Raw genomic sequence first — 22,741 nt, forward strand, 5'->3', positions numbered from 1 at the left:
CCGTGCCGTATATACCGTCGTATGGTAACGATTGCCGCGCGGTTCCTGAGCCTCACGAGCCACAAGCAGGCGGGCCAATCAGCGGACATGCGCCACATCTCCGACACCGAGTTCTTTTCTTGCCGTGATATGGGATTTTCTCTGCAACGAGCGGCGGCTTCAAACCCTCGCTGTTCGTCCCCACGTGCCGGAGTCCATCTTGATATCGCCTCTTGTGGACGCTCGCGCGGTTATTGGCGCGGTCCATTCGAACCTTCCCCCAGTTTGCTCTACACCTGCGCCCTCGCTCTGTACATACCAACTACGACCACTGATGGATCGTTCACTGCTTTGGTCGCCCGCAGACTTTCAGCCAGCCATAACCATCTGACGGGCGAGGTCAACGGTGGAGTGACACGGGAATTTGATCTCATCTCATCCTGAGCATGGCGTCTACGTTTCAGAATACGTGGCAGTCAGTATATTTATCTTCCCCGTGCCTTAGTGAGATGGACTTCTTCTGAGCCATGTGCACATGCAGGATTGCGCTCGATGCCGAAAGGGAGCTGCTGAATAGCCTCACGGAAAAGGAGCCTACATTTACCCGAATCTCCCATGTTCTTACAGAGTTAGCCTTTCTTCCCTTCACTGGCCATGGTCGGCAGCCTCTTCTCATGACCCAGTGTATCTGACCGTGTCTCCGATGTCGCAGATTCCGCGCGGCTTGTCAGAATGCCATCCTGCAGGACTTTGAAGCTGCTCGTTCCATCGATGCTGAATCCCGTCTTTGGGAGGCGCATCTCAAGATCAACACTCGATTTCGCAAGCTGCTCTCTCGTGTGAGTGTCACGACCCCGCCCGATAAATCTCTAATATCTCCCTCCGTCGCCGTCTAATCAGGGGCCCATATTTAGTTTCGCGACGAGACCGTGAGGAAGAAGAAACCAGTAGAGAGACGAAAGCTTGAAAAACATTATCTAGAGTTTATCAAGTCGAGCCAACGGTTCTATCGGGGGTACGTCCAGCAATTGTCGTCACATTTTGGTGGTATCCCCGAACTGGAAAAAGTGGCACGGAGGTTCAATTTTGACAGTGAGCATTACCGCCCCCGTCATTGCTTGGGGCTCTTGTTGAATCTAGGATTGTTTTACTAGCAGATTTATCCACTGGAGATTCGATACCTCAAGCGTCCGGAGACATTCGGAAACACGTACTTCTGTCTTGCCATGCGACCCTTATTCGTCTCGGAGATCTCTCACGCTACCGCGAAACCGAACTTGTTAGCAAGGTCCGGAATTGGGGGCCTGCCATCGGCTATTATGACTTGGCGATGATAATCTACCCAGCCTCAGGCATGTCACACAACCAGTTGGCCGTCATTGCACTGGCAGATGGCAACCATTTGAGGGCCACTTATCACCTCTACCGAGCACTGGGCGCGCAAGAACCCCACCCATCTGCCAAGAGCAACCTGGAGATCGAGTTTAGGAAGGTTATGACTGCATGGGCTAAAAGGGAGTTGATCCGTCCTGAAGATGCGGGCATTCCGGGCAGAGCATTGGCTCCTTGGTTTGTATATTTACACGCCCAATGCTACAAGGGCACCGATTTTCCCGAGCACGATGAGCTTGAAAGCGAAGTGCTAAATCAACTGGCTGTTGATTTGAAAGAACGCTCCCTCGAAGGAACGTTACAAAAATTCTGTTTGATCAACATTGCCGCGGAAGATTTTTCCAGGAAACGCTCCAATGGTAAGTCTCCTAACTTTGCAGATACTCCCTGAACTTTCATTGATACCAGCTTCAGAGGAGTCCGTATCCAATGCTCGCCTCTTCCTTCAGCGGATCAATGTCAAGACGTTTTTCACTTTGCTTCAGATTCTTCTGGCCGAGGTGGAACGATCTGCAGTCGAGGATCCTACCAACAAGGATGCGAAAACCGGGACACACAAAGTCACTGTAGTTGCGCGCCGCGTCCTGCCTGCCCTTCGCAATTACAGTTCCTGGCTTCTCACGGTCCACAATTTGCTGGTGGCGCACAAGGAGGAGAAGGATACTCCTCTTGCTGTGCAGATAACTGAGTTTTGGAAAATATATGCAAACACACTGACTCTTCTCGCATCGACGTTTGATGTTGTCCATCTACCCGAAGTCGACTATCTATTGGAAGAGGATGAAGAGACGTTGTGTTTTGCACCCCTAAATATGGAAGCTACAACTCGTAGATACTTGGATATAAAGGGCCAGCAGAAGCCTCGAATGAATGATCCAGGGGTAGAACGAAACCACCCCAACATCGAAATGCTTTACCGAATCCGTGAATTTGTGATTGATGGGTTGGATCTAGTTGTGAGCAATGTACCGTGGCCCTCTGCCTAACGCAGACGAACATTGTGGCTAACATGTTCTGGTTCAGAAAATCCCCCTGGCTCTTGTCGACGATGAAGACAAAAAGACGTTCATTTACAAGGAAGAAGGTCTACCTTCTCAGTTCTTCGCTAGTCCCCCTGGCCATCATCACACCCTCTCCTCCGCAGGTATTGGGCGGGAAGATATCCAACAAGTCGCGCAGGATCCACGTAACGTTGCCGACACCCGAAGCACATTTGGCGGCTCTCAGTCGGCCTCGGCGTCATTGTCTGCCAGTATGCACCGTATTGTCGAGGGCGTGGAAAGATTGGTGGAGTCAGACACGTATGAAAGCGGTCCAGCATTGCCTGAACATTTGACCTTCCCACAGACTACCATTCAACAGCCTAGCTCGAGCCACCTTTTTGATCCCAGTACGGAGTCGATTTTCCGGGAAGACAACTTTCATCCCCGCCAGACTCCCATTGCTCCTCCTGGCCTTGGGCCACCGATTGGAGGCGCTGCCGCTTTGGTCAGGGATCCATCGTCCCGGTCTTACACTTCGCGGCCGGCGCTTCCCGCTATCCCCAGTATATGGAATACCTCTCTGTCGTCTGAGATGGGTATTACCTCGTCTCCTAGGACCCCACCGGGCCTTGGACAACATCCAACTCATATGGTGCCTGGAAGCACCGGCATCCCAGGCCATCACCAGTCTTCCCAGGACGCGATTACCAACGAGTATCTGCTCCGCCAGAGTCTCATGAACCAAACTCCCCTGCAGAGTTCCCTGAACGAGCCTGGCCCCATATCACCTCCGTGGATGGGAGCCTCTAATCTCGAACCGCATCACCGTCTTTCCAGCCTCAGTTGGGACAGGGCGCCATTGGATTCTGCACACACGCCTACCTCCCTCGGTGTACCCAGCCGGTCGATTTCGAGCGGCTTAGCCGACGTCTCATGGGCCAATAATCCATTCATCGCCAGTAGCTTTCCATCCGGATACCCCAGTTCCGGGTTCAGCGGGAATCGTAGATCCGTCACTCAATACGGTGCCATTGGCCAGACTCCTTCCTGCGAACAGGGAGGTTGATCTCAGATCTTTTTTGTTTCTTTCAAAAAAAAAATTGTTGTTCCATAAAGGGGGGTTGGGGGGGGGAGGACAAAGTTCTCAAGAGATTCACAAAGGCGTATCGACAGGATGTAAGATACGTTAGTGAACTGATTGTTCCGATATATAATCGGAGAGGAAAGGAGCGCCATTTCTTTCTATTTGCAGTCAATGGAGAGGCCATTGTGCATCTACCCCTGAGCAGGATCCTACCTGGCAAATTTTATATTGCATGACGGGCCCTGTCTGGTCGTAGGTAGGGGAGCAGGCGTGTACCACAGTTCACCCACCCATGCTGTTTGCTACCCGCTAGATATCCTGGGAGGGTGAATCAAACATTTCAGCAACGACCGATGGTGGTATATTTGCAGAGAGAGTGGGTTTTTTTTATAACGAGTAGTCTCGGTTGATTTGGCAAGTCAGAAAGAGCATGTTAACGGGGAAGCAGAAGGTTCTTTTTTTTTTATTCTAGGAGGGAAAGAGTCTTGATGTCTGGAGGCCCAAACGCCGGCCTTGCGTCTCATTCAAGCCGAAATTACGAGGCATGTGTTTATTTCTTATTTTTATCTATTTTCGAATTATTTTTATGTTTGCAGCTTAGAAGATTTTCTCCTTTATCGTTCTTTTCGTCTTAGGTCACGATTGCATCTCAGCTATTGGGAGATGAGAATAAAAAATCATAATAAGGTCTGAATGTTTTATTGATTTTAGAATGAGTAACTATCTAGGCATATTTTATAGATGCGAGGAAGATAGATTGAAGTGGAATAAATATTTATATGGAACCGAAAAGCCTGTTCATCATTTCGTTGTTGAGAACGTCATCTCCGCTGCTCCCGTCTATCTCATGAAGCGATTGGAAGCGCATCGTCACATGATAAAGTTGATAAGAAAAAGTCTAGGACGTTAAGTCAAGGACAGGGTATAGAAGGTTGAATCCTAAGGAGAGGGTAGGGAAGAAAACGGTATTTGCTGTTAATATGTTGCCCCGTTTGCGGCGCTATTTGTATATGTGCACTTATGACCGGTTGGAGGGGGTGTAGGTCTGCTTGGGGAAGGGGAACCTAGTAAATTGAACATTACAAGTCAGCTGTCTCTGCCTTAGTCTGATGCCAACGAATTTTGACTTACGAAGGCCCCAACTCCTGGATGCTAAGTCTAGCAAGCCACTGGCCCATGTCCACGCTCTCTTCAAGAGATTTGCCCTGCACAACGCCACCACAGAAGCCACCAGCAAACGCATCACTTTGGATCATGCTACATCAGCCTGTGATTCCTTAACAAAATGATACAGGATCAAACTATATACTCACCCGGCACCATTGGTGTCGTTAATGCTGCTCTTCTCAATTTCATGCACGCTGAATTGCTTGACCTCGACTTCACCGTTGGGCTTAACAGTGGCAGTGACAGTAGGCAGGGTACCTTGGGTCACAACAGCCACCCTTGGGCGGCTCGTGTTCTTCTTGGGCAACTGGGCCAGTCTCTTGGCAATCTCAACCACATCATCGGTGCCCCATGAGTGGCTTTCAGCATAAGTACGAGCTTCAGTCTCGTTGCAGAATGTGTAGTCGGTGTACGGCATGACACTGTCAAGCTGATCTTTGAAGAACTGAGGAATGAAGGGAGCAGAAAGAGAGAGCATGAAGACCTTGGAGGGGGAGACATCTAGTCAGCGATGACCCATGAAGACCATGGTGGTGCAGAGATATACCTTGTTCTTTGCAACAGCCTCTTCTCCAAGAGCCTGGATGGCAGGCACACACACAGTCAGGTGGTAACCACCGATATAGAAAAACTGAGCCTTCTCAACGAGGGACCAGATATGAGGCTGCTTCAGGTGCTCAATCTTGTACTCATTGGCCGCGGCAAGATGAGTGCACATGCTACGGTTATGGCCAGTAATGATCACACCGCACTTGCCGGTAGGCTGGACATCATCAACGCGATACTCGGTGTGAACACCGGCCTTGTTGCAGGTCTCCCTGAGGATATCGGCATACTTGTCACGTCCGACGCAGCCAATGTAGAGAGTCGAGTTCTCAGGGAGAATGTACTATTGCTTCAAGTTAACATCCAATAGCATTAAAAGAAAATGGTCCCTAGACCATACCTGGGCTCCACGGGCGGTATTCTGAGCGGCACCACCGGCTATCAGCTTTGCATCATGGTTCTGGAGCAATTCCTCATAGAGTCCCATGTGCTTATCCTCGGCGAGGATGGCATCGTTGTCCTTCAGGCCATACTTCTCCAGGAGAGCAGCATCACTACACAAAGATCAATTCACTATTCAGCCAATTATGCAAGGATTGAGTAACTTACCCCACACCCTGAATATCTGTATACAACCGATAATAAAAAATAGACGCCCATTAGCCAAAGACTATCAATTTTACAGTCCATATACACGCACCAAGGAGGGGGTTCTCCAGACACAAGAGAGGGTATCCTTGAGGGGCAGCCATGACAGTTACGTTTCAATGGGAGGGGAGAGCGAAGAACGGCTATAATATGGAACGGATTGATGAAGGAGAAGATAAAGTGAGAGGGAGGGAGAGAGAAAGAGGTGAGACTAAGAGGAAAAGGGAGGGGAAGAAGAAGAGAGCGGGGGAGAAGGGCAGAATCGCGTTTGGACCGCTTGTGCGTCAGGAGAGAAGATCGTCCAAGTTCAGTGCAGTTCAGCTCACGTCAATCAGATCCAGAACCTTTCTCTCGTTACATTACTCCCCTTAATTCCTCCGAATCGCATCATGACAGATCCCGCCTTGGGGGTTGCAGAGACCCTTCAATCCGCATCCATCAATCCCGACCCTTCCCCATCCCACGACATCAATCCATCAACCTCAACCTCGGAGAAGACGCCCGTCGTTATTAGATACGCTCCCTCCGAGCCCGACAGCATTCCTTCGGATGTCGTGGATCCTCATAGAGTGATTCTGCCTATTTCACGGCGGCACAACCTGCCTCCATTACCAGATTTGCGATTTGAGCAGAGTTACCTGGCCAGCATACGGGGGGCCGACACTTGGGGACGAGTGGCGTGGATCACAGTCAGAGACCAGGTTTGTCTCGTGTCTTGCATTCTGAGCTAGAGATGAATGGTTTATGATGGGAGCTAATCCAATCCGTCCCTCTACTTCAGGTTCTTCTTCCCTTGATCCAGGGTACGCTCTGGACTCTCGCGCTCTCCGGCTGGCGGTTCTGGAACCGCTCCGCCTCCCTCAGTGGCCAGACCTTGGGCAGCAGGATCCGACGGTGGTGGTACGAAGTGAACAATTGGAAGCTTCCTCGTCTCCCTTCATCGAAAGGTCCCCAACTTGCGGCGCGTGCAGAGGACGTAAGTGCACCTGGCCCCTTTTGTCACGGGAGCTGGCATATCTCCCGTCGACGATCGTACTGGGGCTGACAATCATGGAGTTTTTACAGTTCTACACAGCTCAGTTTTCAAATGCAGGTGCCGACTAATTCATCTATTGGGCTCGTCACTTTTGTTTAGTTCTTAGGTCGCATTTCGGAGTTACGGTTCATGGCGTTGCAGCAAAACCTCACAGGCCTACTTTATCACGCATAGTCGATCCACACAGGAGATATCCTCTCAAGCTTTTACGTAGAGAATGACAACCGCATATACATAGCAAAAATCCTGAACCTCATTCACATTACTCGAGTAATCCATGTTCCTCCACCATCTTTCACTACTTTATATACAATATTCGAAGACTTTTATTGTACCTACCACTTGGCTATATAAGAATCTCCACAAACTCAGGCTCATTTGGTTCTTGAGCAGTTGCACCTTTCAATGCCTGCCTAACAATTACCCCCGGAGACAGATAACGCCCATGGAAGTTTCCACGTTTGACCCTCGTTAACATTAAGAAAGAAAAGAAATGCTTCCAACAAAGAACTCTATCACGATCAGAAAGTGAATAGGGTCGGTTGGAGGGCACTCGACCAGGTGCTATGGGACGTCTCAATGGTCAAGCTGCTTCGCTCGGACCAGGGAAAGGGGCGGGCGGGTTGGTAGACAGGTCGAGGCCAGGTGTAGCCTGAGCGACCTCTGTATTCTCCCGAACGGGAGCATCTGTACCATTCGGCGGCTCAGCCCTTCGCTCTTGAGAAGGAGGCTCGCCAGGCGAAACGATGGCTGGCTCCTTCACATCCGGTGCCGATGCTGGCGGGGTTTCCTCTGCTGCAACTGGAAGCCCATTGACCCCGGGTCGTTGTGATTCAGATAGTCGCGGGAGTTCGGCATGGTTTCCAGGTTCAGTCACCATTTCTGGCTTATTTCCTTCTGGTGGCTGACCAGCAGAGCCACTAGGACTGCTTGATGCTTTACCTCTCGTGTATCTGAGCTGCACCACAAGACTTGGGGGTTCACCATTTATGACCGACTCATCGCCACTTAATTCTTCCTCATCGTCTCCCTCGAAGTCGTTATCTTCTTCTTCCTCGCCGGCCTGCCATTCATTACCACTAGAGTGAGCCCCGTCTGATTCAACGTCTATCTCATCGAGGCTGTGGCCAATGTATCCATTCCCTCGAGTAGCCCGAGCCCTTTGAGGCCTGCCAGTTCCCTCCTCAAAAGGAGCTGCCTCATCGCGTGCACCACTCAACAACGTCTCGCCATATAGGCCACCGGCCCGCGACCGGATTTGCCTTCCACTCGCCGTAAATCTAGGCCCTGAAGGCTCCGGGGGTGTGGAAACACCCGACGTATTCCGTGTGGATCGTCGAGTGGACGGCAGTCCATCAGAGAAAATGTCTTCATCATCGGAATAAGTGTACTTCAGCTTCTTCCCCCGAGTACGGCCTTCATATAGAGAGAATCCAGGCTCCGGTCTAGTGAATGCTGCCTTTCGTGCAATGCGGTAGTCCCGGCGTTTACGTTTCTTGTGTCCTGTGAGCAGGGATGATGGATAGGAAACAAAAGTGTGCGACTCACCTCCTCGGACCCCTCGAACCGGGGAATGGAATTCTTGATCTTCTCACTGAGTTTCTTCGAATTCGTGCTCCTCTCTTCGTCCAGCTTATCTGCAACAGCCGTCAACTCGGGAATTGTCCCCGCTACGCTCCACCATGTTACAGTCTTCAAGGCCGGGTTGCTTTCGCGATACAGCCGAAAATGGGTATCGTCAAGCCCTTCGACGAGCCAATACCGGCGTTTTAAGCCATCGCGGCCCCACGGCTGAACTGAAAGCGGCTGATTCAGGTCATCTTCATGACGTGCTTGTTTATAGGATTCTTTAATCTTAGCTTGGATGGCCTCGGAGGAAGACAGGGACCAGAGGATGAGAGATCTCAATAGTTGCAGCTGGTGCCCATTTGTTAGTAAACCAATACACCCTTAGCCAATTGCTGAGCCACATCACGTACGCGTTCTTCCGGCGACATTACCGCGAAAGTGCGACCTCCATGGAGAGGGTTCTTTCCCTGCCAAGCCTTAGGCCATTGGGAAGCATGTGTCTGGATTGCCTCCTCCAAAGGGCGTTGGTAGTGGTTTCGACTGCAAATTCGCAAGGGCAAGTTAGATAGACTTCAATACAGATTGTTCAAATCATGTGCGCAGTGTGATAATGGGAAGTTTTCGCATCATTAATTCTTTGTAGGGTAGGTTTTGGGCAGGTGGTAGTTGGGCGGCGGTCATACTCAACGTCCTTCTTCCGATTCAGCACCAGACCTAGCAGTGCACACAATAGCCTCTCAATATGATCCCCAGGTGGGAGCTCAGCAGCACCCCTCTCGATATCCTGTGGCCCAAAGTGTGGCGTGGACCGGGGGAAGACTTCGTGGAAACGCGAACGGAACATGACAATGAACTTCAGGTTGCGACAAGTTAGCGGCCAGGGCCCAATATGATCAAAAACGCGTCAAACAAGAGCTGTAGGGCTGTATCCAATCTAGGTCACACGCTCACTTACTGCAACATGCGGATTATCTGCCAGAACATATTCATGCGGTGGCGAGGGAGCCCGTTTCGGCGGCGGAGATTCGGACTCCTTCTTGAAGTACTTGGTGATACCCACAGCCTCGTCAACTGCCATAGCGCCAGACTCTTCATCCGAAGGAGGCGCCGATGACAACGACGAGAGTTCCGAGTCGGAAAGAGACATGCTGGACATGTTCGTGGTTGCTTCAAGGTGGTGTTGCGGCAAGGAAGAGTGGGCATGACCGCGCCGTAAGAAGTTCTGCTGCGCTACTGCTCCCTAGGTTGGAGCGCGGCTTTTACGCGCGTGGCTTTTTCTGGCATCATTCATAGCAGCCCATATCAAGATATGATCCGCGCCTAATCAATACAATGCATTCCCTATCCCCGGAATTCTGGAATTTTTCTACGTTTACGGCGCTTGAGAAAGGCCTTGTGATAACCCTATCTGAGTCGCATACGAGAATTTCGGTGCCTCTACAGCTGACAGAGTCACTGAAGTACATAGAATTGGTATAGACCTTATTTCAATTCCCTTGGACAGAGCCCAGAGCAAATGGGGAAGATTCCCCGTCCATGGGATATAGAGAGGTGATTGACTGTGAAATCATGGAAGAGTAAGACACTGGTGTTTTCGCGTTTTCAAACGAATATCATCAAGAAACAAGATGTCATAGGCATGAATTAACCAATTCAATGGTTCCGTCGCATCGGCAGGGGAAAAAAATAATAATAGATTTCCATATTCTCGAATCAATGATACTCGCATGGTCCACCAACGCGACAGTGCGGAAGTCTAGTTATAACAGGGACATTTTCTGGTTGCAGGCAAAGCGGTCTCTATGACCTTCATATTGTCTCCTACTTTTTTTTCTCTGTTTTCTTTCACACATAATTTTGTTCGTGTGGTCAATCTGTCTCGAGTTAAACCATCATTCATGAAAACAAATTGGGTTGATCAGGAACATGCTACTGCCCAACACAACACAGCTTAAAATGGAAACATGCTATCATTAAGTTTGTTGACATCGATCCCCAGATCGTATTTTATTTCCTTGCAGTATAAAGGGTGGTGAAGTTGGTACAGCTCTGACAGCGTGACTGTCCTAAGCAGAGAGCATTCAGACAGTAAACGCAGCATGCAGCTCAAGCATGGTTGTCAGGGAATTCGATCCTCGACCCGAGATGCATCGATGCACTTCAAGATCTTGAAACTCCCCTTCGGTGGGAGAATCCATGACGATGCAATGCAACCTTTGGAGGCAAACGCGGAAAGGTCACAAAGTTAGCCGCAGCGCGCCAAAACAGCCGCGAGACGGGTCCAAAAGGCACTAGCGCCAACTCGGTTAGATTAGCGATTTCGCCCTAAAGCCCACACAGCCTTTCGCGGACGAATTCTCAACACCAACCCGACAAGCCCATCTTCCGATTTTGAGGTACGAGCGCTCGATACACTCCAACCACTGGGTCGCAGGCGGTCTTTCTTTGAATACTAACTCCAGGTTCCTCGTTACAGAAAGTCGCCATGGGTCGTGTGATCCGCAACCAGAGGAAGGGTCGTGGATCCATTTTCAGTGAGTGACGACCGCAGTATCCTGAATGATTTAAATTCCTCGAGGTTCAAAAAAGTGCTGATGGTGATCTCTTGCGTCCAGCGGCCAACACCCGTCTCAACAAGGCCCCTGCCCAGTTCCGTGTCCTCGACTACGCTGAGCGTCATGGATACACCAGGGGTGTTGTGAAGGAGATCATCCACGATGCCGGTCGTGGTGCTCCCCTCGCCAAGGTCCAATTCCGTCACCCTTACAAGTTCAAGCAGGTCACCGAGACCCTCATTGCCAATGAGGGCATGTACTCGGGCCAGTTCATCTACGCCGGAAAGAACGCTGCCCTCACCATCGGCAACATCCTCCCTCTCGCCTCCGTTCCCGAGGGTACCGTCGTGACTAACGTCGAGGAGAAGGCTGGCGACCGTGGTGCTCTTGGTCGTACTTCTGGAAACTACGTTACAGTCATTGGCCAGAACCCCGAAGAGGGCAAGACCCGAGTCAAGCTCCCCAGTGGTGCTAAGAAGGTTGTGAAGAACACCGCTCGTGGTATGGTCGGTATCGTTGCCGGTGGTGGCCGTACCGACAAGCCTTTGCTGAGTATGTCACCCGAACAACGAATGTAGTCGCTCATAGGGCGATCAGACGTTCTTCGATAAATTTTCTCGATGCTGATGTTTCTTCTACAGAGGCTTCTCGTGCCAAGCACAAGTTCGCTGTCAAGCGCAATTCGTGGCCCAAGACTCGTGGTGTTGCCATGAACCCCGTGGACCATGTAAGGAATTTCCCCGTTGATTTTATTTTTCGGTTCTGCAGATATCTGACACATTTTGTTTCTATAGCCTCACGGTGGTGGTAACCATCAGCACATTGGTAAGGCCTCGACCATCTCCCGCTACGCTGCCCAGGGTCAAAAAGCCGGTCTTATCGCTGCCCGGAGAACTGGTCTGCTCCGTGGTACCCAGAAGACCAAGGATTAAATGGGATATGGTGTGGTTTTTTTTTATTTTCTTTGCGATGGGTTAAAAATGCTCTTTTGCTATGAGACACATGTACTTAAGGCGACTGTGGATAGCCCCCCACGCGTCCTTAGCAAATTAAGGTTGTGGCCAAACAAATTTCAGTGACGATTAAAACAAAGAGGAAGAAGAATTAAGTGGTCAGATTCGTGTCTCCGATTCAGAGCGGGTGGCATATCGCAGAGAAGTGAGAATTTACCTATAATAAAATTTCTTTTCGTTCAGATGTCCCTTGATTTCTTGCCAATATTGCATCTAGCATGATGCAGTCTGTTTCCTGTCAATTAAGGTGCAAAGCAGTAGACTCATGTCCGAGTTCACGGCTATGATATGCTTCAATCTTGTTTTCTTTACTTCCATCGTGTCCCCCAAAGGTCGTCCGATACATGGTATTAGTCCTCTGGCACTCGCCACTACTTGTTGAATGGTTGTTGTGTAATTATGTTCATACTCGGTGTCACAAATCTATCGTGTTATTTAATGTGCATATCTAGCCAGTGATTCTGGGCCTTTGTGGATGATTTCTCCCATTGCTTGGAAATAGGTAAGACAATTCAGATGTGAAGATCTCTTCCCTCTTCCAATATCTTGGCTACCGCAATTACTTGATCTTGTAATAGGGTAGAACTAGAATCCCTAGAAACCAGCGATGACGATTACCACCATCTGCCCAATGTCCGTGTGTACATAGTTGTTTATAAAACACTCTATACCTGTCTACAGTACAAAAATCATTGACACCAAAGTGACCAATCAGCGACAGACGGATCTCGACTCAACCACATTTTGCCTCCAAGATTTGAAATACGAGGAGTCCTACGAAGCATTCTTATTCTTATACTTTATTCTGAGTTCACCGTTCAGTCCAGTTGTAACTAGCAGACAAGTGACAGTCTTTTTGTCTCCTATACACACATAATGATTGTGAAGAAGTCGCCTCAGAAGATACCACGTCTGAGCACTACTAGTCCCGCCGGATTGTCGGATGCTGCACGCTGGCAGGCATTGGTCAACCGAGACGCCAAGGTAAACTCCTTTGTATACGCGGTTACAACGACCAGGATCTACTGCAGGCCATCATGTCCTGCTCGTCTCGCACGACGAGCGAATATCAGATTCTACGATACACCGTCAGACGCAGAGTGGGCGGGTTTCAGGGCCTGTAAGCGCTGCAAACCACAGGACTTACAGGCGGTTAATTCGCAGGTCCAATTGATACAGAAGACCTGCGAGGCTATCGAGTCACAAATAAGGAGTGGTTCAAAACCGACGCTCCGGAAACTGGCGGATCAGGCGGGTCTCACATCTAGTCATTTCCATCGGGTGTTCAAAAAGATCACGGGCGTCACACCCAGTCAATATGTCACGATCATGTTAAATCAAAATGATGGGAGATCACTGGATGAGAACGGCCCCGTGGAGGATCCGGCAGCGCTTCAGCCTGCTGTGGTGGGCGCATGTTTTGATTCCCTCTTGACTAGGGGATTGGACGATACCGATATCGCAAATGGTGGAAGCACGGAGCGATGGAATGACTTTGATGTTCTCATAGCCGCGGAGGCTGAATGGATGCCTGGGCCGGATATGAACGGCACCTGCACTCTGCCCATGCTCGAAGAAGACACTGTTGCCGCCGACTTCACGATTCCACCGGATATCATATCGCAGATCGGAATTGATGCAGCTGCTGCACCTTTTTTGCCGCCACTAGCCATCAAACCTATTGTTTCTTAGTGATAACAATGGCCTAGAATCCATGGCACCGTTGCACTACCCAGTAGGGAGTAGATGGAGTCTTATTAAGGGGTTGGTTCCCCTGACTGGCATTCACCAGGGAACGTTGGATATCAGGGCTTGGGAAAACATGAAACAATTCGGTCGCTACGGGTTACCAATCAGTGGGAGTGGACCTGCAGGAATCAGGGGTTCATGGATATGATATTTATTCTTGTATATTCGAAAAGGGGCGAGAGGCACAGTATCAATGCCCCCAAAGCCAAGTGCTGATAGGCTTTGTGATCGCCGAGTATGAGACATCCTGTATATATACTTGTCGAAACTATCAATAAACCTGATGGGTTCTCTCCTACGGATAACTATATGGAAATACCAATGATTGGAAAAGTTACTGGTTGGTGGTACTTGCAATCTGCTTAGCCGTCTTCTCAAATAAATATACAACGGAGATATTCTCCGAAACCTGCTGCGTGGATATCCATGGATTTATGTTTTCATTCCATTACCATACAAATTCCCTATTATTCTATATACTTCGTACCTAGGACTTAGATACAATTGGAGATACCGAGCCTCGCGGATGGAATGTACATAATAACGCCACCATAAATAGCAGTGGCAAAGCGACCTATGGAGTACTCACTAGTACTTACGTAGTTCCATAGCGATCAATCCCCCACTTGCAAGGCCCACAAAACGCGTGTCACTTCTCTCCCACTGGATGACGGTTACCGATAATAATAAACCAAGTTCCAACATCTGACCGCGCCATGTTTCACATCTGGGTTTACAGCGAGAGGGAAAGCCCAATTGGCTTTTGACAGGAAGGTTCCAAGATCAACTATCCAACAAGGTGAATCTAGGGTCCTGGTCGTATGGTCGTATGGTCGTGTATGGAGGTCGTAGTCGTACAGTACAAACATTTCTACTTGAAGTACTTACTAGTAGCGCTGTTAACTCCCCCATAACACTAATTATAAAAAAGGGCGAATCTTATTCCGTACCAGGGATATCTCTGATTGGCAGTCTGTCATTCTTCAATCAACGTAAACTGGTCTCTAGGGGAAACCGGGAGGTAATAATAACTATTATGTACATACCTACATATACTCCATATGGCCTGGTCATCATCATAAATACAAATCATTCGACATTTATCTAATCCTACAAACTAAGTAGTAGTTAGTAGTCGTTCACTAATTCCTATTCCTACCGCCTCTCGAGACCAGACTGATGGGGCCAGCTCTTCATTAATCCCCTACCCATCCCACCACCTGTCGCAAATCGATCTGGTGCTTTCTTTCTTTCTCTTTCTTCTTTCTTTCTTTCCCCAACATCCCACCCGGCCTCTCGCTTCTTTCTTCGTCCCTTAGATCCTCTTGGATCTCACATTCGCTTCCCAACTCTCTTATTTTTTTTTATCCAGTCGTTTTATCCGTTTTCGATTGATTACTATCCGCCGGCCCGGATTGACCTTGAGGATTAAATTATTCTCGCACCGTTTAGTTGTACAGCGTCACCACTGACCAGTCCTCTCCTAATAACCCTGCAAATGAATGTCAACAAGAAGTTCGATCGCTTCAAGCAATGGGCGGGGGAGCGAATGGGCGGCGAAGTCAAGACCAACCTCTCGGACAACTTCAAAGCCTTGGAGACGGAGATGAACGTACGGCATGAAGGTAAGCCGACATGACAATGGTGCGCCGATAATGATTACTGATCTTTACTCTCTCTCCTAGGTGTGGATCGTATTCACAAATCCACGACCGCCTACATCAAGTCCGTTTCCAAGCGCAGCGAAGGTGACGACAAGGAGAAAACATTGCCTATTGCCCATCTAGGTGCCAGTATGGTTGGCTACGGGGAGGATTTTGATGCGAATTCAGAATATGGTTGCTCCTTGACCAGTAAGTCTTACTTGACGCGTTTACCGACTCCGAGTGAATTTGAGGCTCATGCCTGCTTTTTACAAATATAGTGCTCGGACGGGCAGAAGAACGCATTGCTCGTATTCAGGAATCCTACATCTCTCAGGTGAACTCGAGCTGGCTTGAGTCTCTGGAACGATCCTTGACTCAGATGAAAGACTACCAGGTAAGCTTCTTCTTCTTCTTCTTCTTTTTTTTTTTTTTCACGTTTTGAGAAACCACGTTGGCCGTCTAACTTTTACAACAGGCTGCGCGCAAGAAGCTTGACAGCCGCCGACTGGCTTATGACACCTCACTCTCCAAAGTGCAGAAAGTGAAAAAGGAGGACTTTCGCATGGAGGAAGAACTCCGAACCCAGAAGGTCAAGTACGAAGAGGCCAACGACGATGTCTATCGACGGATGCAGGATATCAAGGATGCAGAGGCCGAGTACGTTGCAGATTTGGAGGCATTCATGGAAGCCCAATTGGACTACCACGAGAAGTGCACGGAAGTGCTCCTTCAGATTAGGAATGAATGGCCTAGCAGGTAAGATCGGCGTGTGTTTTAGGACAGCACTATTGCACAACGCTGATACCAGGTTCAGACACTCTCAGACACCGACCCTGAACGGGCGCCGTATCGGACGGGCTCGTTCCAACACTGCGCACTCGTTCCAAGACCGATGTGAACCATTGCAGGAGGAACTGACCAATGGGACTGATCAGCGGCCCATTATTCGCTCAAACAGATCTCCCTCGTCCCATTTTGCGGAGTCGAGAGAAACCTATGCACCCGACACCCCTCCTCAGAGACCTATTCTCAACCGGATCACAACCTTTGAGGGACCCACACAGTTACGGCAGGAGCACTCGTCTGCATCACCTCACTGGCCGTCGCGGACAGCCAGTGAGAATGCCATTACCCGGAGGAATAGCATCCAAAATCGGTCTATCCCAAGAGTACCCGCTGATCCTCACATGGATTATCCCGGAGAATTCCGCTCCCAGAACGGAACGAGCCCTGAAAGATTGTACTATGGGCGGTCCGAGTCACCAGCGTCATCTTATGGAGGTGAGGTTTCGAGAAGGGCCAGTTCCACGACATTGAACAATGCCGGTTTACATAAGAAGGCCCCTCCACCCCCTCCACCTTCACGCGCAAAGAAGCCCGCTCCTCCTCCTCCTCCGATGAAGAAAACCATCCTCAGCGCTGGCGAAGCGTAGTGCTTTTGAGTCGAGAGAGATGGAGCGCTTTTTCTTTTCTTCCTTTTTTGAGAACCGGTCTGTATTCTATTGCAAGATCTGTCCGGAACAGATAATTGAGTTGACGGGTGTGGATGGCATTTGGTAGCTAACCTAGTGTTAAACCCAGATGGAGAAAACCATCGATGATTTGTAATTATTGTGTAATTGCTGAATTGTGTTGCTCTGATTCCATACTTCGTTTGGGGTACTTTTTTCTATCATGTACAGAGACAGCCATTGTAGACCACCGGCAGCTCGTTAGTCATCACCAGCTGAGTCAGCATCCCGACAAGAACGGACAAGGCCAGTAAGTTACTGCCGTGCTGAGTCATCCATCACGTGCTCCGCACTGAAATCTTCTTCCAACGTCTCGCCGCCTGCCTCTCCTCCGCTACAGACAGGCTGAGCACCGCCAGTTTCCCCGACCAGCACGGAAACTCGCCAAAGCCCGTCCCCTCCATCTCCATTTCATCCATCTTGCCTTTCCACGCGCCGTTTCCAGCGCGACCCCTCTGTTTGGGGCCCTTTACACCCCTTTTGCCATCGCGTTGGGTCTCCCCTTTCCCTTCCCTTCTCCTAGGATTCTCCTGTTTGTTGCCTACCGCCCTCTGTCGTCTTCCTTTTCTCCCGACCCGGCCCATATCATCACTAAACCTTTTGCCAAGGTCTAGATACAGGCCGCTATCAGTCGCATCCTTCGACAAAGGGCGCCTATCGTCCCTCCACTTCAATCATTTAGCGCGCTTGGTCGCCATACAGACGCGAACTGTCACTCACTGTCCCTTCCACGTGTTTTCCGGCCGCCAAATCGCATACCCGACTCCTGTCGCATCTACTCCCACCCCCAACGTGGTTTTTATTGCTTATGGTCAGAGCAACCACGCGCTAGAGCATGGCCTCCCTCCAGTCAGCACCAAATATGGGCACTGGAAACATGAGCCTGCCGCCAAATTTGACGCAGCAGGGTATTCAAGAGATCTTTCAGGTATGGCGCTACCCACCTCATTTGGTCTCTTTTTGACTTTTCCTGGCCTTTCGTTCACCTTTAATTTTATCTTTTAATTTTACACACCTTCTTGTGCCCCAAGTCCCTTTCTCTTCTTTCCCATTATCTTCGACAACTAGTTCGGAACCATGGAACAGTATATTAATTTTTTGTCTCGCAGAAATTCAAACAGATGCAAGAGCAGGGCGTTCGCCATGACGACCCTGAATACCTGAAGTTCCATAACATACTTTCCGCTGTTCAAAGACAGCAGGTCTATAACAAGCAGAGACAGATTGCGCAACAGCAGCTGCAAGCGCAGCAGCGCCAACAGCAGTTGAATGGTGTGACTCCTGAATCTGCAGCCGCAAACGGTGTCAATGGTAAGGCCATCTTCCCTCTGTCTCGTATGAGATTGTGCTGCATCTAATCTTGACATGTGCAATGTAGGTCGAAGCAACTCGGTTTCTTCTGGGGCTGGCGCTGCTCAAGATGCCACGGCCACTGGTCAGCAACAGACTCAGGGGCAGGCCGCTTCTCAGAAGGGCGGCCCTGTCGCCGGTGGTGGCTTCTCTGCGGAGCAACTTGCGACGCTCCGAAATCAAATTTTGGCTTTCAAAATGCTCTCGAAGAATCTTCCATTGCCCCCCCGTGTCCAGCAACAGCTATTCGCTTCTAAGAAACAACACACTCCCGCGCCTTCTGATAGTGTGACAGCCGCAGAAGCTGTTCTGGAAGGCGTAGCACGAGGGAAATCCGAGCAGCCTACAAGCACAACTGATGCGACCCCTCAGTCTAAAGATTTTTATGAAAATTTCCAGTCGCCGTTTGAATCAATCCCCAAGACTATCAGCTTCACAGACCACGCTTCCCGTACAAACCGTGCGCGTGTTCCCGCCTTGATGCCACCTGGAATTGATCTAGAGCAGGTGCGCGAAGAGAGGGAGGTGATTTTGTACAATAGAATCAATGCGCGAAAGGCGGAGTTGGCTGAGCTGCCTGCTAATCTTGGCGTATGGGATTCTAGCCGAAGCGATACCGCAACGGGTGATGACTCGTTGAAGTTGAAAGCTCTCATTGAATACAAGATGCTCAACTTGCTACCCAAGCAAAGGCTGTTTCGCAAGCAAATCCAGAACGAGATGTTCCACTTTGATAATTTGGGCATGACCGCGAATCGCTCTAATCATCGCCGGATGAAGAAACAATCCTTGCGGGAGGCGAGGATCACTGAAAAGCTGGAGAAGCAGCAGCGTGATGCTCGTGAGACACGGGAGAAGAGGAAGCAATACGACCAGCTTCAAGCCATTCTTCAGCACGGTCTTGAGCTTCAGAACGCTGCTAACCAACAACGCACCCGCATGCAGAAATTGGGTCGCATGATGCTTCAGCATCATCAACACATGGAGCGTGAGGAGCAGAAACGTGTTGAGCGGACTGCTAAGCAGCGTCTCCAGGCACTGAAGGCCAACGACGAAGAGACTTACATGAAGCTTCTTGGCCAGGCTAAAGATTCACGTATTTCTCATCTTCTGAAGCAAACGGATAACTTCCTCAAACAACTTGCAGCCTCTGTTAGGGAGCAGCAGCGCAGCCTCGCCCAAAGCTATGGCGAAGACGATCAGTTCTATGAGGATGAAGAAGATGATATTGCATCCGGAACTGATGAAGAAGAAGAAGGCAGTGGAAGACGCAAGATCGATTACTATGCTGTTGCTCATCGCATCAAGGAAGATGTCACTGAGCAGCCAAACATTCTTGTTGGTGGCCAGCTCAAGGAATACCAAATGAGAGGTCTGCAGTGGATGATCTCTCTGTACAATAATAACCTCAACGGTATTCTGGCTGATGAGATGGGTCTTGGAAAGACCATCCAGACAATCAGCTTGATCACCTACATTATTGAAAAGAAGAAGAACAACGGCCCGTTCTTGGTGATTGTGCCCCTCAGTACCCTCACCAACTGGAACCTGGAGTTCGAAAAGTGGGCACCGGCTGTTTCGAGAGTTGTCTACAAGGGCCCCCCTAATGCTCGTAAACAGCAGCAGCAGGCCATTCGGTGGGGTAACTTCCAGGTCCTTCTAACCACCTACGAATATATCATCAAGGACCGACCGATCTTGAGCAAGGTCAAATGGACTCACATGATTGTCGATGAGGGTCATCGCATGAAAAATACTCAGTCCAAGCTGAGCAGTACTCTATCGCAGTACTACACCAGCCGGTACCGTCTGATTTTGACTGGTACTCCCCTGCAGAACAACCTACCTGAGCTGTGGGCGCTGTTGAACTTTGTTCTGCCGAATATCTTTAAATCTGTGAAATCGTTTGATGAGTGGTTTAACACCCCGTTTGCCAACACTGGTGGCCAGGACCGCATGGAGCTGTCGGAAGAAGAACAATTGCTAGTCATCCGTCGCTTACACAAGGTTCTTAGACCCTTCTTGCTCAGGCGTCTCAAGAAGGATGTGGAGAAGGACCTGCCAGATAAGCAGGAACGAGTCATCAAGTGCCGTTTCTCTGCTTTGCAAGCCAAACTGTACAGACAACTTGTTACCCACAACAAGATGGCTGTCAGCGACGGTAAGGGTGGCAAGACTGGAATGCGCGGCCTTAGTAATATGCTGATGCAACTGCGGAAACTGTGCAATCATCCTTTCGTGTTTGAACCCGTCGAGGATCAAATGAACCCTACACGGGGCACCAATGACCTTATTTGGCGTACCGCTGGTAAATTTGAGCTTCTTGACCGTATCCTCCCTAAGTTTCGGGCAACTGGTCACCGCGTCTTGATGTTTTTCCAGATGACTCAGATCATGAACATCATGGAAGACTTCTTGCGTCTCCGTGGAATGAAATATCTTCGCCTGGACGGTTCGACGAAATCGGATGATCGCTCCGAACTTTTGAAGCTTTTCAATGCTCCGGGCTCGGAATATTTCTGCTTCCTGCTTTCGACTCGCGCGGGCGGTCTAGGTCTCAATCTCCAGTCTGCTGACACCGTCATCATCTTTGACTCCGATTGGAACCCTCACCAGGATTTGCAAGCCCAAGATCGTGCACACCGTATCGGACAAAAGAACGAAGTTCGTATCCTGCGTCTGATTAGCTCCAACTCCGTCGAGGAAAAGATCCTTGAGCGTGCGCAGTTCAAGCTTGATATGGATGGCAAGGTCATTCAGGCAGGAAAATTCGACAACAAGTCTACCAATGAGGAACGGGATGCTCTACTGCGGACGCTTCTGGAAACAGCCGAGGCGGCCGATCAGATCGGCGAACAAGACGAAATGGATGATGACGACCTGAATGATATTATGGCTCGTTCTGACGAGGAATTGACTGTCTTCCAGCGTTTGGACAAAGAACGACCTTTGAGAGACCACTACGGCCCCGGTCACCCATTGCCTCGTCTGATGGGAGAGAATGAGCTTCCAGAGCTCTACCTTGCTGAGGATAACCCTGTCACAGAGGAGGCCGATGTCGAAGTTAGTGGGCGAGGTGCACGTGAGCGCAAGATTACGCGGTACGATGACGGTCTCACCGAGGAGCAATGGCTCATGGCTGTGGATGCCGACGATGATACGATTGAAGAGGCCATTGCCCGAAAGGAAGCTAGAGTTGAACGTCGGCGCATCAACAAGGAGAAGCGCCAACGAAAGGGAGGGGCCGAATCGTCTCCCGAACCGTCTCGTGAAAGCTCAGAAACACCTCAGCCTAAAAAGCGGCGTAGGGGTCCTGCACCCAAACGCAAGGCGGAGGAAGTTGTGGATGAGACACCTCAGCCCAAGCGCAAGAGGGGCAGGCAAGCCAAACCCGTGGAAACATTGAGCCCCGAAGATCGTGCTATTCTCCAACGGATAGTCAACCACGTTTACCAGTCTTTGATGGAAATGGAACAGGAGCTGCCGGCTGATTCGTCGGATAGCGAAGATGGCCCTGTTAGCCGGTCCATCATTGAGCCATTTATGAAGCCACCGCCGAAGTCGCAGTATCCCGACTACTACATGATCATTCAAAACCCCATCGCCATGGAGATGATCCGGAAAAAGATAAATCGTGACGAATACCAGAATCTGAAAGATTTCCGAAATGATATCCATCTTCTATGCCAGAATGCCCGGACCTACAATGAAGACGGTAGCATCTTGTTCCAGGATGCTAATGACATCGAGGTAAGTGACCCGGTCTACAAGGATTACGCTGGGATGATTGCTGATACATACATGCGCAGGCCAAATGTCTTTCTGAGTTGAAGAAGGAAACCGAGGGCCACCCGCAGTTTGCTAACTTTGACGACTTGGGCTCACCGGCTGCCAATGATTTATCTACCGCTGCTGCCTCTGGGGCCGAGACTCCCAGCACTGTTGCTACACCGGCGCAGCCAAAGCTGAAGCTTACGTTCAACAGTGGTAACCGGGACAGCACTGGGTTTATGAATGGAACTCCTGGTGTTGGGATGAGCGAAGATGAGTAACGCAACTAGTTGACTTCCGTTTGTGGATGGGCTTATTTTTTTTGCCTCTTTCTTTCTTTCTCACTTTTTGTGTTTTATTGTCTTTCTTGACATGTGTCCACCCGATTTTTGCTCTTCTGGACGGCGTTGTATGATCTGGTGGCCGGCGGTGGATGATGGATGATGGCGCATTGCTCTGTTATATAATAAGACGAGCGAATTGCCTGGGTTTTGTCGCCTTGTTTTTTATGCTAGTATTTCTTCATTATTTCCTCTCCTTCCCGAACCCGTCCTTATGTTGTTGTTCCCTTGAGCATACTGGGCCGTTCATTTCCCCAGGGCAGGCGCCGCTGTTCGTCAGAGACGGGGGCCGAGGATGACGGCAGGATTGGCTGTAACTGGTTGGATTCTCTTAACTCTGTTGTTCGCTTTGTTTTGTCTTTTCATTTCTCGGGCTCAGCCTACATTTGCGTAATATACTA

General features: G+C 49.8%; 9 protein-coding genes across 9 annotated transcripts; 7 read left to right on the plus strand and 2 right to left on the minus strand.

Moving 5' to 3' along the window:
* Window positions 1-21: 21 nt before the first annotated feature.
* On the plus strand, window positions 22-423 carry ATNIH1004_009852 (uncharacterized protein; the record flags this gene model as incomplete). Its single annotated transcript, XM_033574434.1, has 1 exon — window positions 22-423. One exon carries the CDS (start codon window positions 22-24, stop codon window positions 421-423), a length of 402 nt encoding a protein of 133 aa, XP_033422452.1.
* Window positions 424-506: 83 nt separating this feature from the next.
* Window positions 507-3,420, plus strand: ATNIH1004_009853 (uncharacterized protein; the record flags this gene model as incomplete). The annotated part of the gene is made up of 6 exons (XM_033574435.1): window positions 507-607; window positions 692-818; window positions 894-1,071; window positions 1,134-1,730; window positions 1,786-2,336; window positions 2,395-3,420. The coding sequence occupies 6 exons, from the start codon at window positions 507-509 to the stop codon at window positions 3,418-3,420; spliced, it is 2,580 nt and encodes an 859-aa protein (XP_033422453.1).
* Window positions 3,421-4,456: 1,036 nt separating this feature from the next.
* Window positions 4,457-5,903, minus strand: ADO1 (adenosine kinase; the record flags this gene model as incomplete). The annotated part of the gene is made up of 7 exons (XM_033574436.1): window positions 4,457-4,502; window positions 4,570-4,683; window positions 4,752-5,089; window positions 5,153-5,494; window positions 5,552-5,705; window positions 5,761-5,776; window positions 5,852-5,903. 7 exons carry the CDS (start codon window positions 5,901-5,903, stop codon window positions 4,457-4,459), a joined length of 1,062 nt encoding a protein of 353 aa, XP_033422454.1.
* A 285-nt stretch (window positions 5,904-6,188) lies between these two features.
* Window positions 6,189-6,903, plus strand: ATNIH1004_009855 (DUF1770 domain-containing protein; the record flags this gene model as incomplete). The annotated part of the gene is made up of 3 exons (XM_033574437.1): window positions 6,189-6,500; window positions 6,581-6,775; window positions 6,865-6,903. The coding sequence occupies 3 exons, from the start codon at window positions 6,189-6,191 to the stop codon at window positions 6,901-6,903; spliced, it is 546 nt and encodes a 181-aa protein (XP_033422455.1).
* Window positions 6,904-7,418: 515 nt separating this feature from the next.
* ATNIH1004_009856 (uncharacterized protein) lies at window positions 7,419-9,560 on the minus strand (the record flags this gene model as incomplete). Its single annotated transcript, XM_033574438.1, has 5 exons — window positions 7,419-8,330; window positions 8,384-8,752; window positions 8,815-8,944; window positions 9,088-9,257; window positions 9,360-9,560. 5 exons carry the CDS (start codon window positions 9,558-9,560, stop codon window positions 7,419-7,421), a joined length of 1,782 nt encoding a protein of 593 aa, XP_033422456.1.
* A 1,329-nt stretch (window positions 9,561-10,889) lies between these two features.
* RPL2A (60S ribosomal protein uL2) lies at window positions 10,890-11,891 on the plus strand (the record flags this gene model as incomplete). Its single annotated transcript, XM_033574439.1, has 4 exons — window positions 10,890-10,938; window positions 11,020-11,511; window positions 11,601-11,686; window positions 11,754-11,891. The coding sequence occupies 4 exons, from the start codon at window positions 10,890-10,892 to the stop codon at window positions 11,889-11,891; spliced, it is 765 nt and encodes a 254-aa protein (XP_033422457.1).
* Window positions 11,892-12,848: 957 nt separating this feature from the next.
* Window positions 12,849-13,664, plus strand: mpt (putative DNA repair and transcription factor Ada; the record flags this gene model as incomplete). Its single annotated transcript, XM_033574440.1, has 1 exon — window positions 12,849-13,664. The coding sequence occupies one exon, from the start codon at window positions 12,849-12,851 to the stop codon at window positions 13,662-13,664; it is 816 nt and encodes a 271-aa protein (XP_033422458.1).
* A 1,555-nt stretch (window positions 13,665-15,219) lies between these two features.
* ATNIH1004_009859 (BAR domain protein) lies at window positions 15,220-16,800 on the plus strand (the record flags this gene model as incomplete). Its single annotated transcript, XM_033574441.1, has 5 exons — window positions 15,220-15,346; window positions 15,407-15,574; window positions 15,646-15,761; window positions 15,843-16,123; window positions 16,182-16,800. 5 exons carry the CDS (start codon window positions 15,220-15,222, stop codon window positions 16,798-16,800), a joined length of 1,311 nt encoding a protein of 436 aa, XP_033422459.1.
* A 913-nt stretch (window positions 16,801-17,713) lies between these two features.
* Window positions 17,714-22,280, plus strand: ATNIH1004_009860 (putative RSC complex subunit (Sth1); the record flags this gene model as incomplete). The annotated part of the gene is made up of 4 exons (XM_033574442.1): window positions 17,714-17,806; window positions 17,988-18,189; window positions 18,257-21,978; window positions 22,038-22,280. 4 exons carry the CDS (start codon window positions 17,714-17,716, stop codon window positions 22,278-22,280), a joined length of 4,260 nt encoding a protein of 1,419 aa, XP_033422460.1.
* Between the last annotated feature and the right edge of the window lie 461 nt (window positions 22,281-22,741).

This window comes from Aspergillus tanneri, assembly GCF_003426965.1.
Source record: "Aspergillus tanneri strain NIH1004 chromosome Unknown AapTan_5_pilon_pilon_pilon, whole genome shotgun sequence".
NCBI lineage: Eukaryota > Fungi > Ascomycota > Eurotiomycetes > Eurotiales > Aspergillaceae > Aspergillus > Aspergillus tanneri.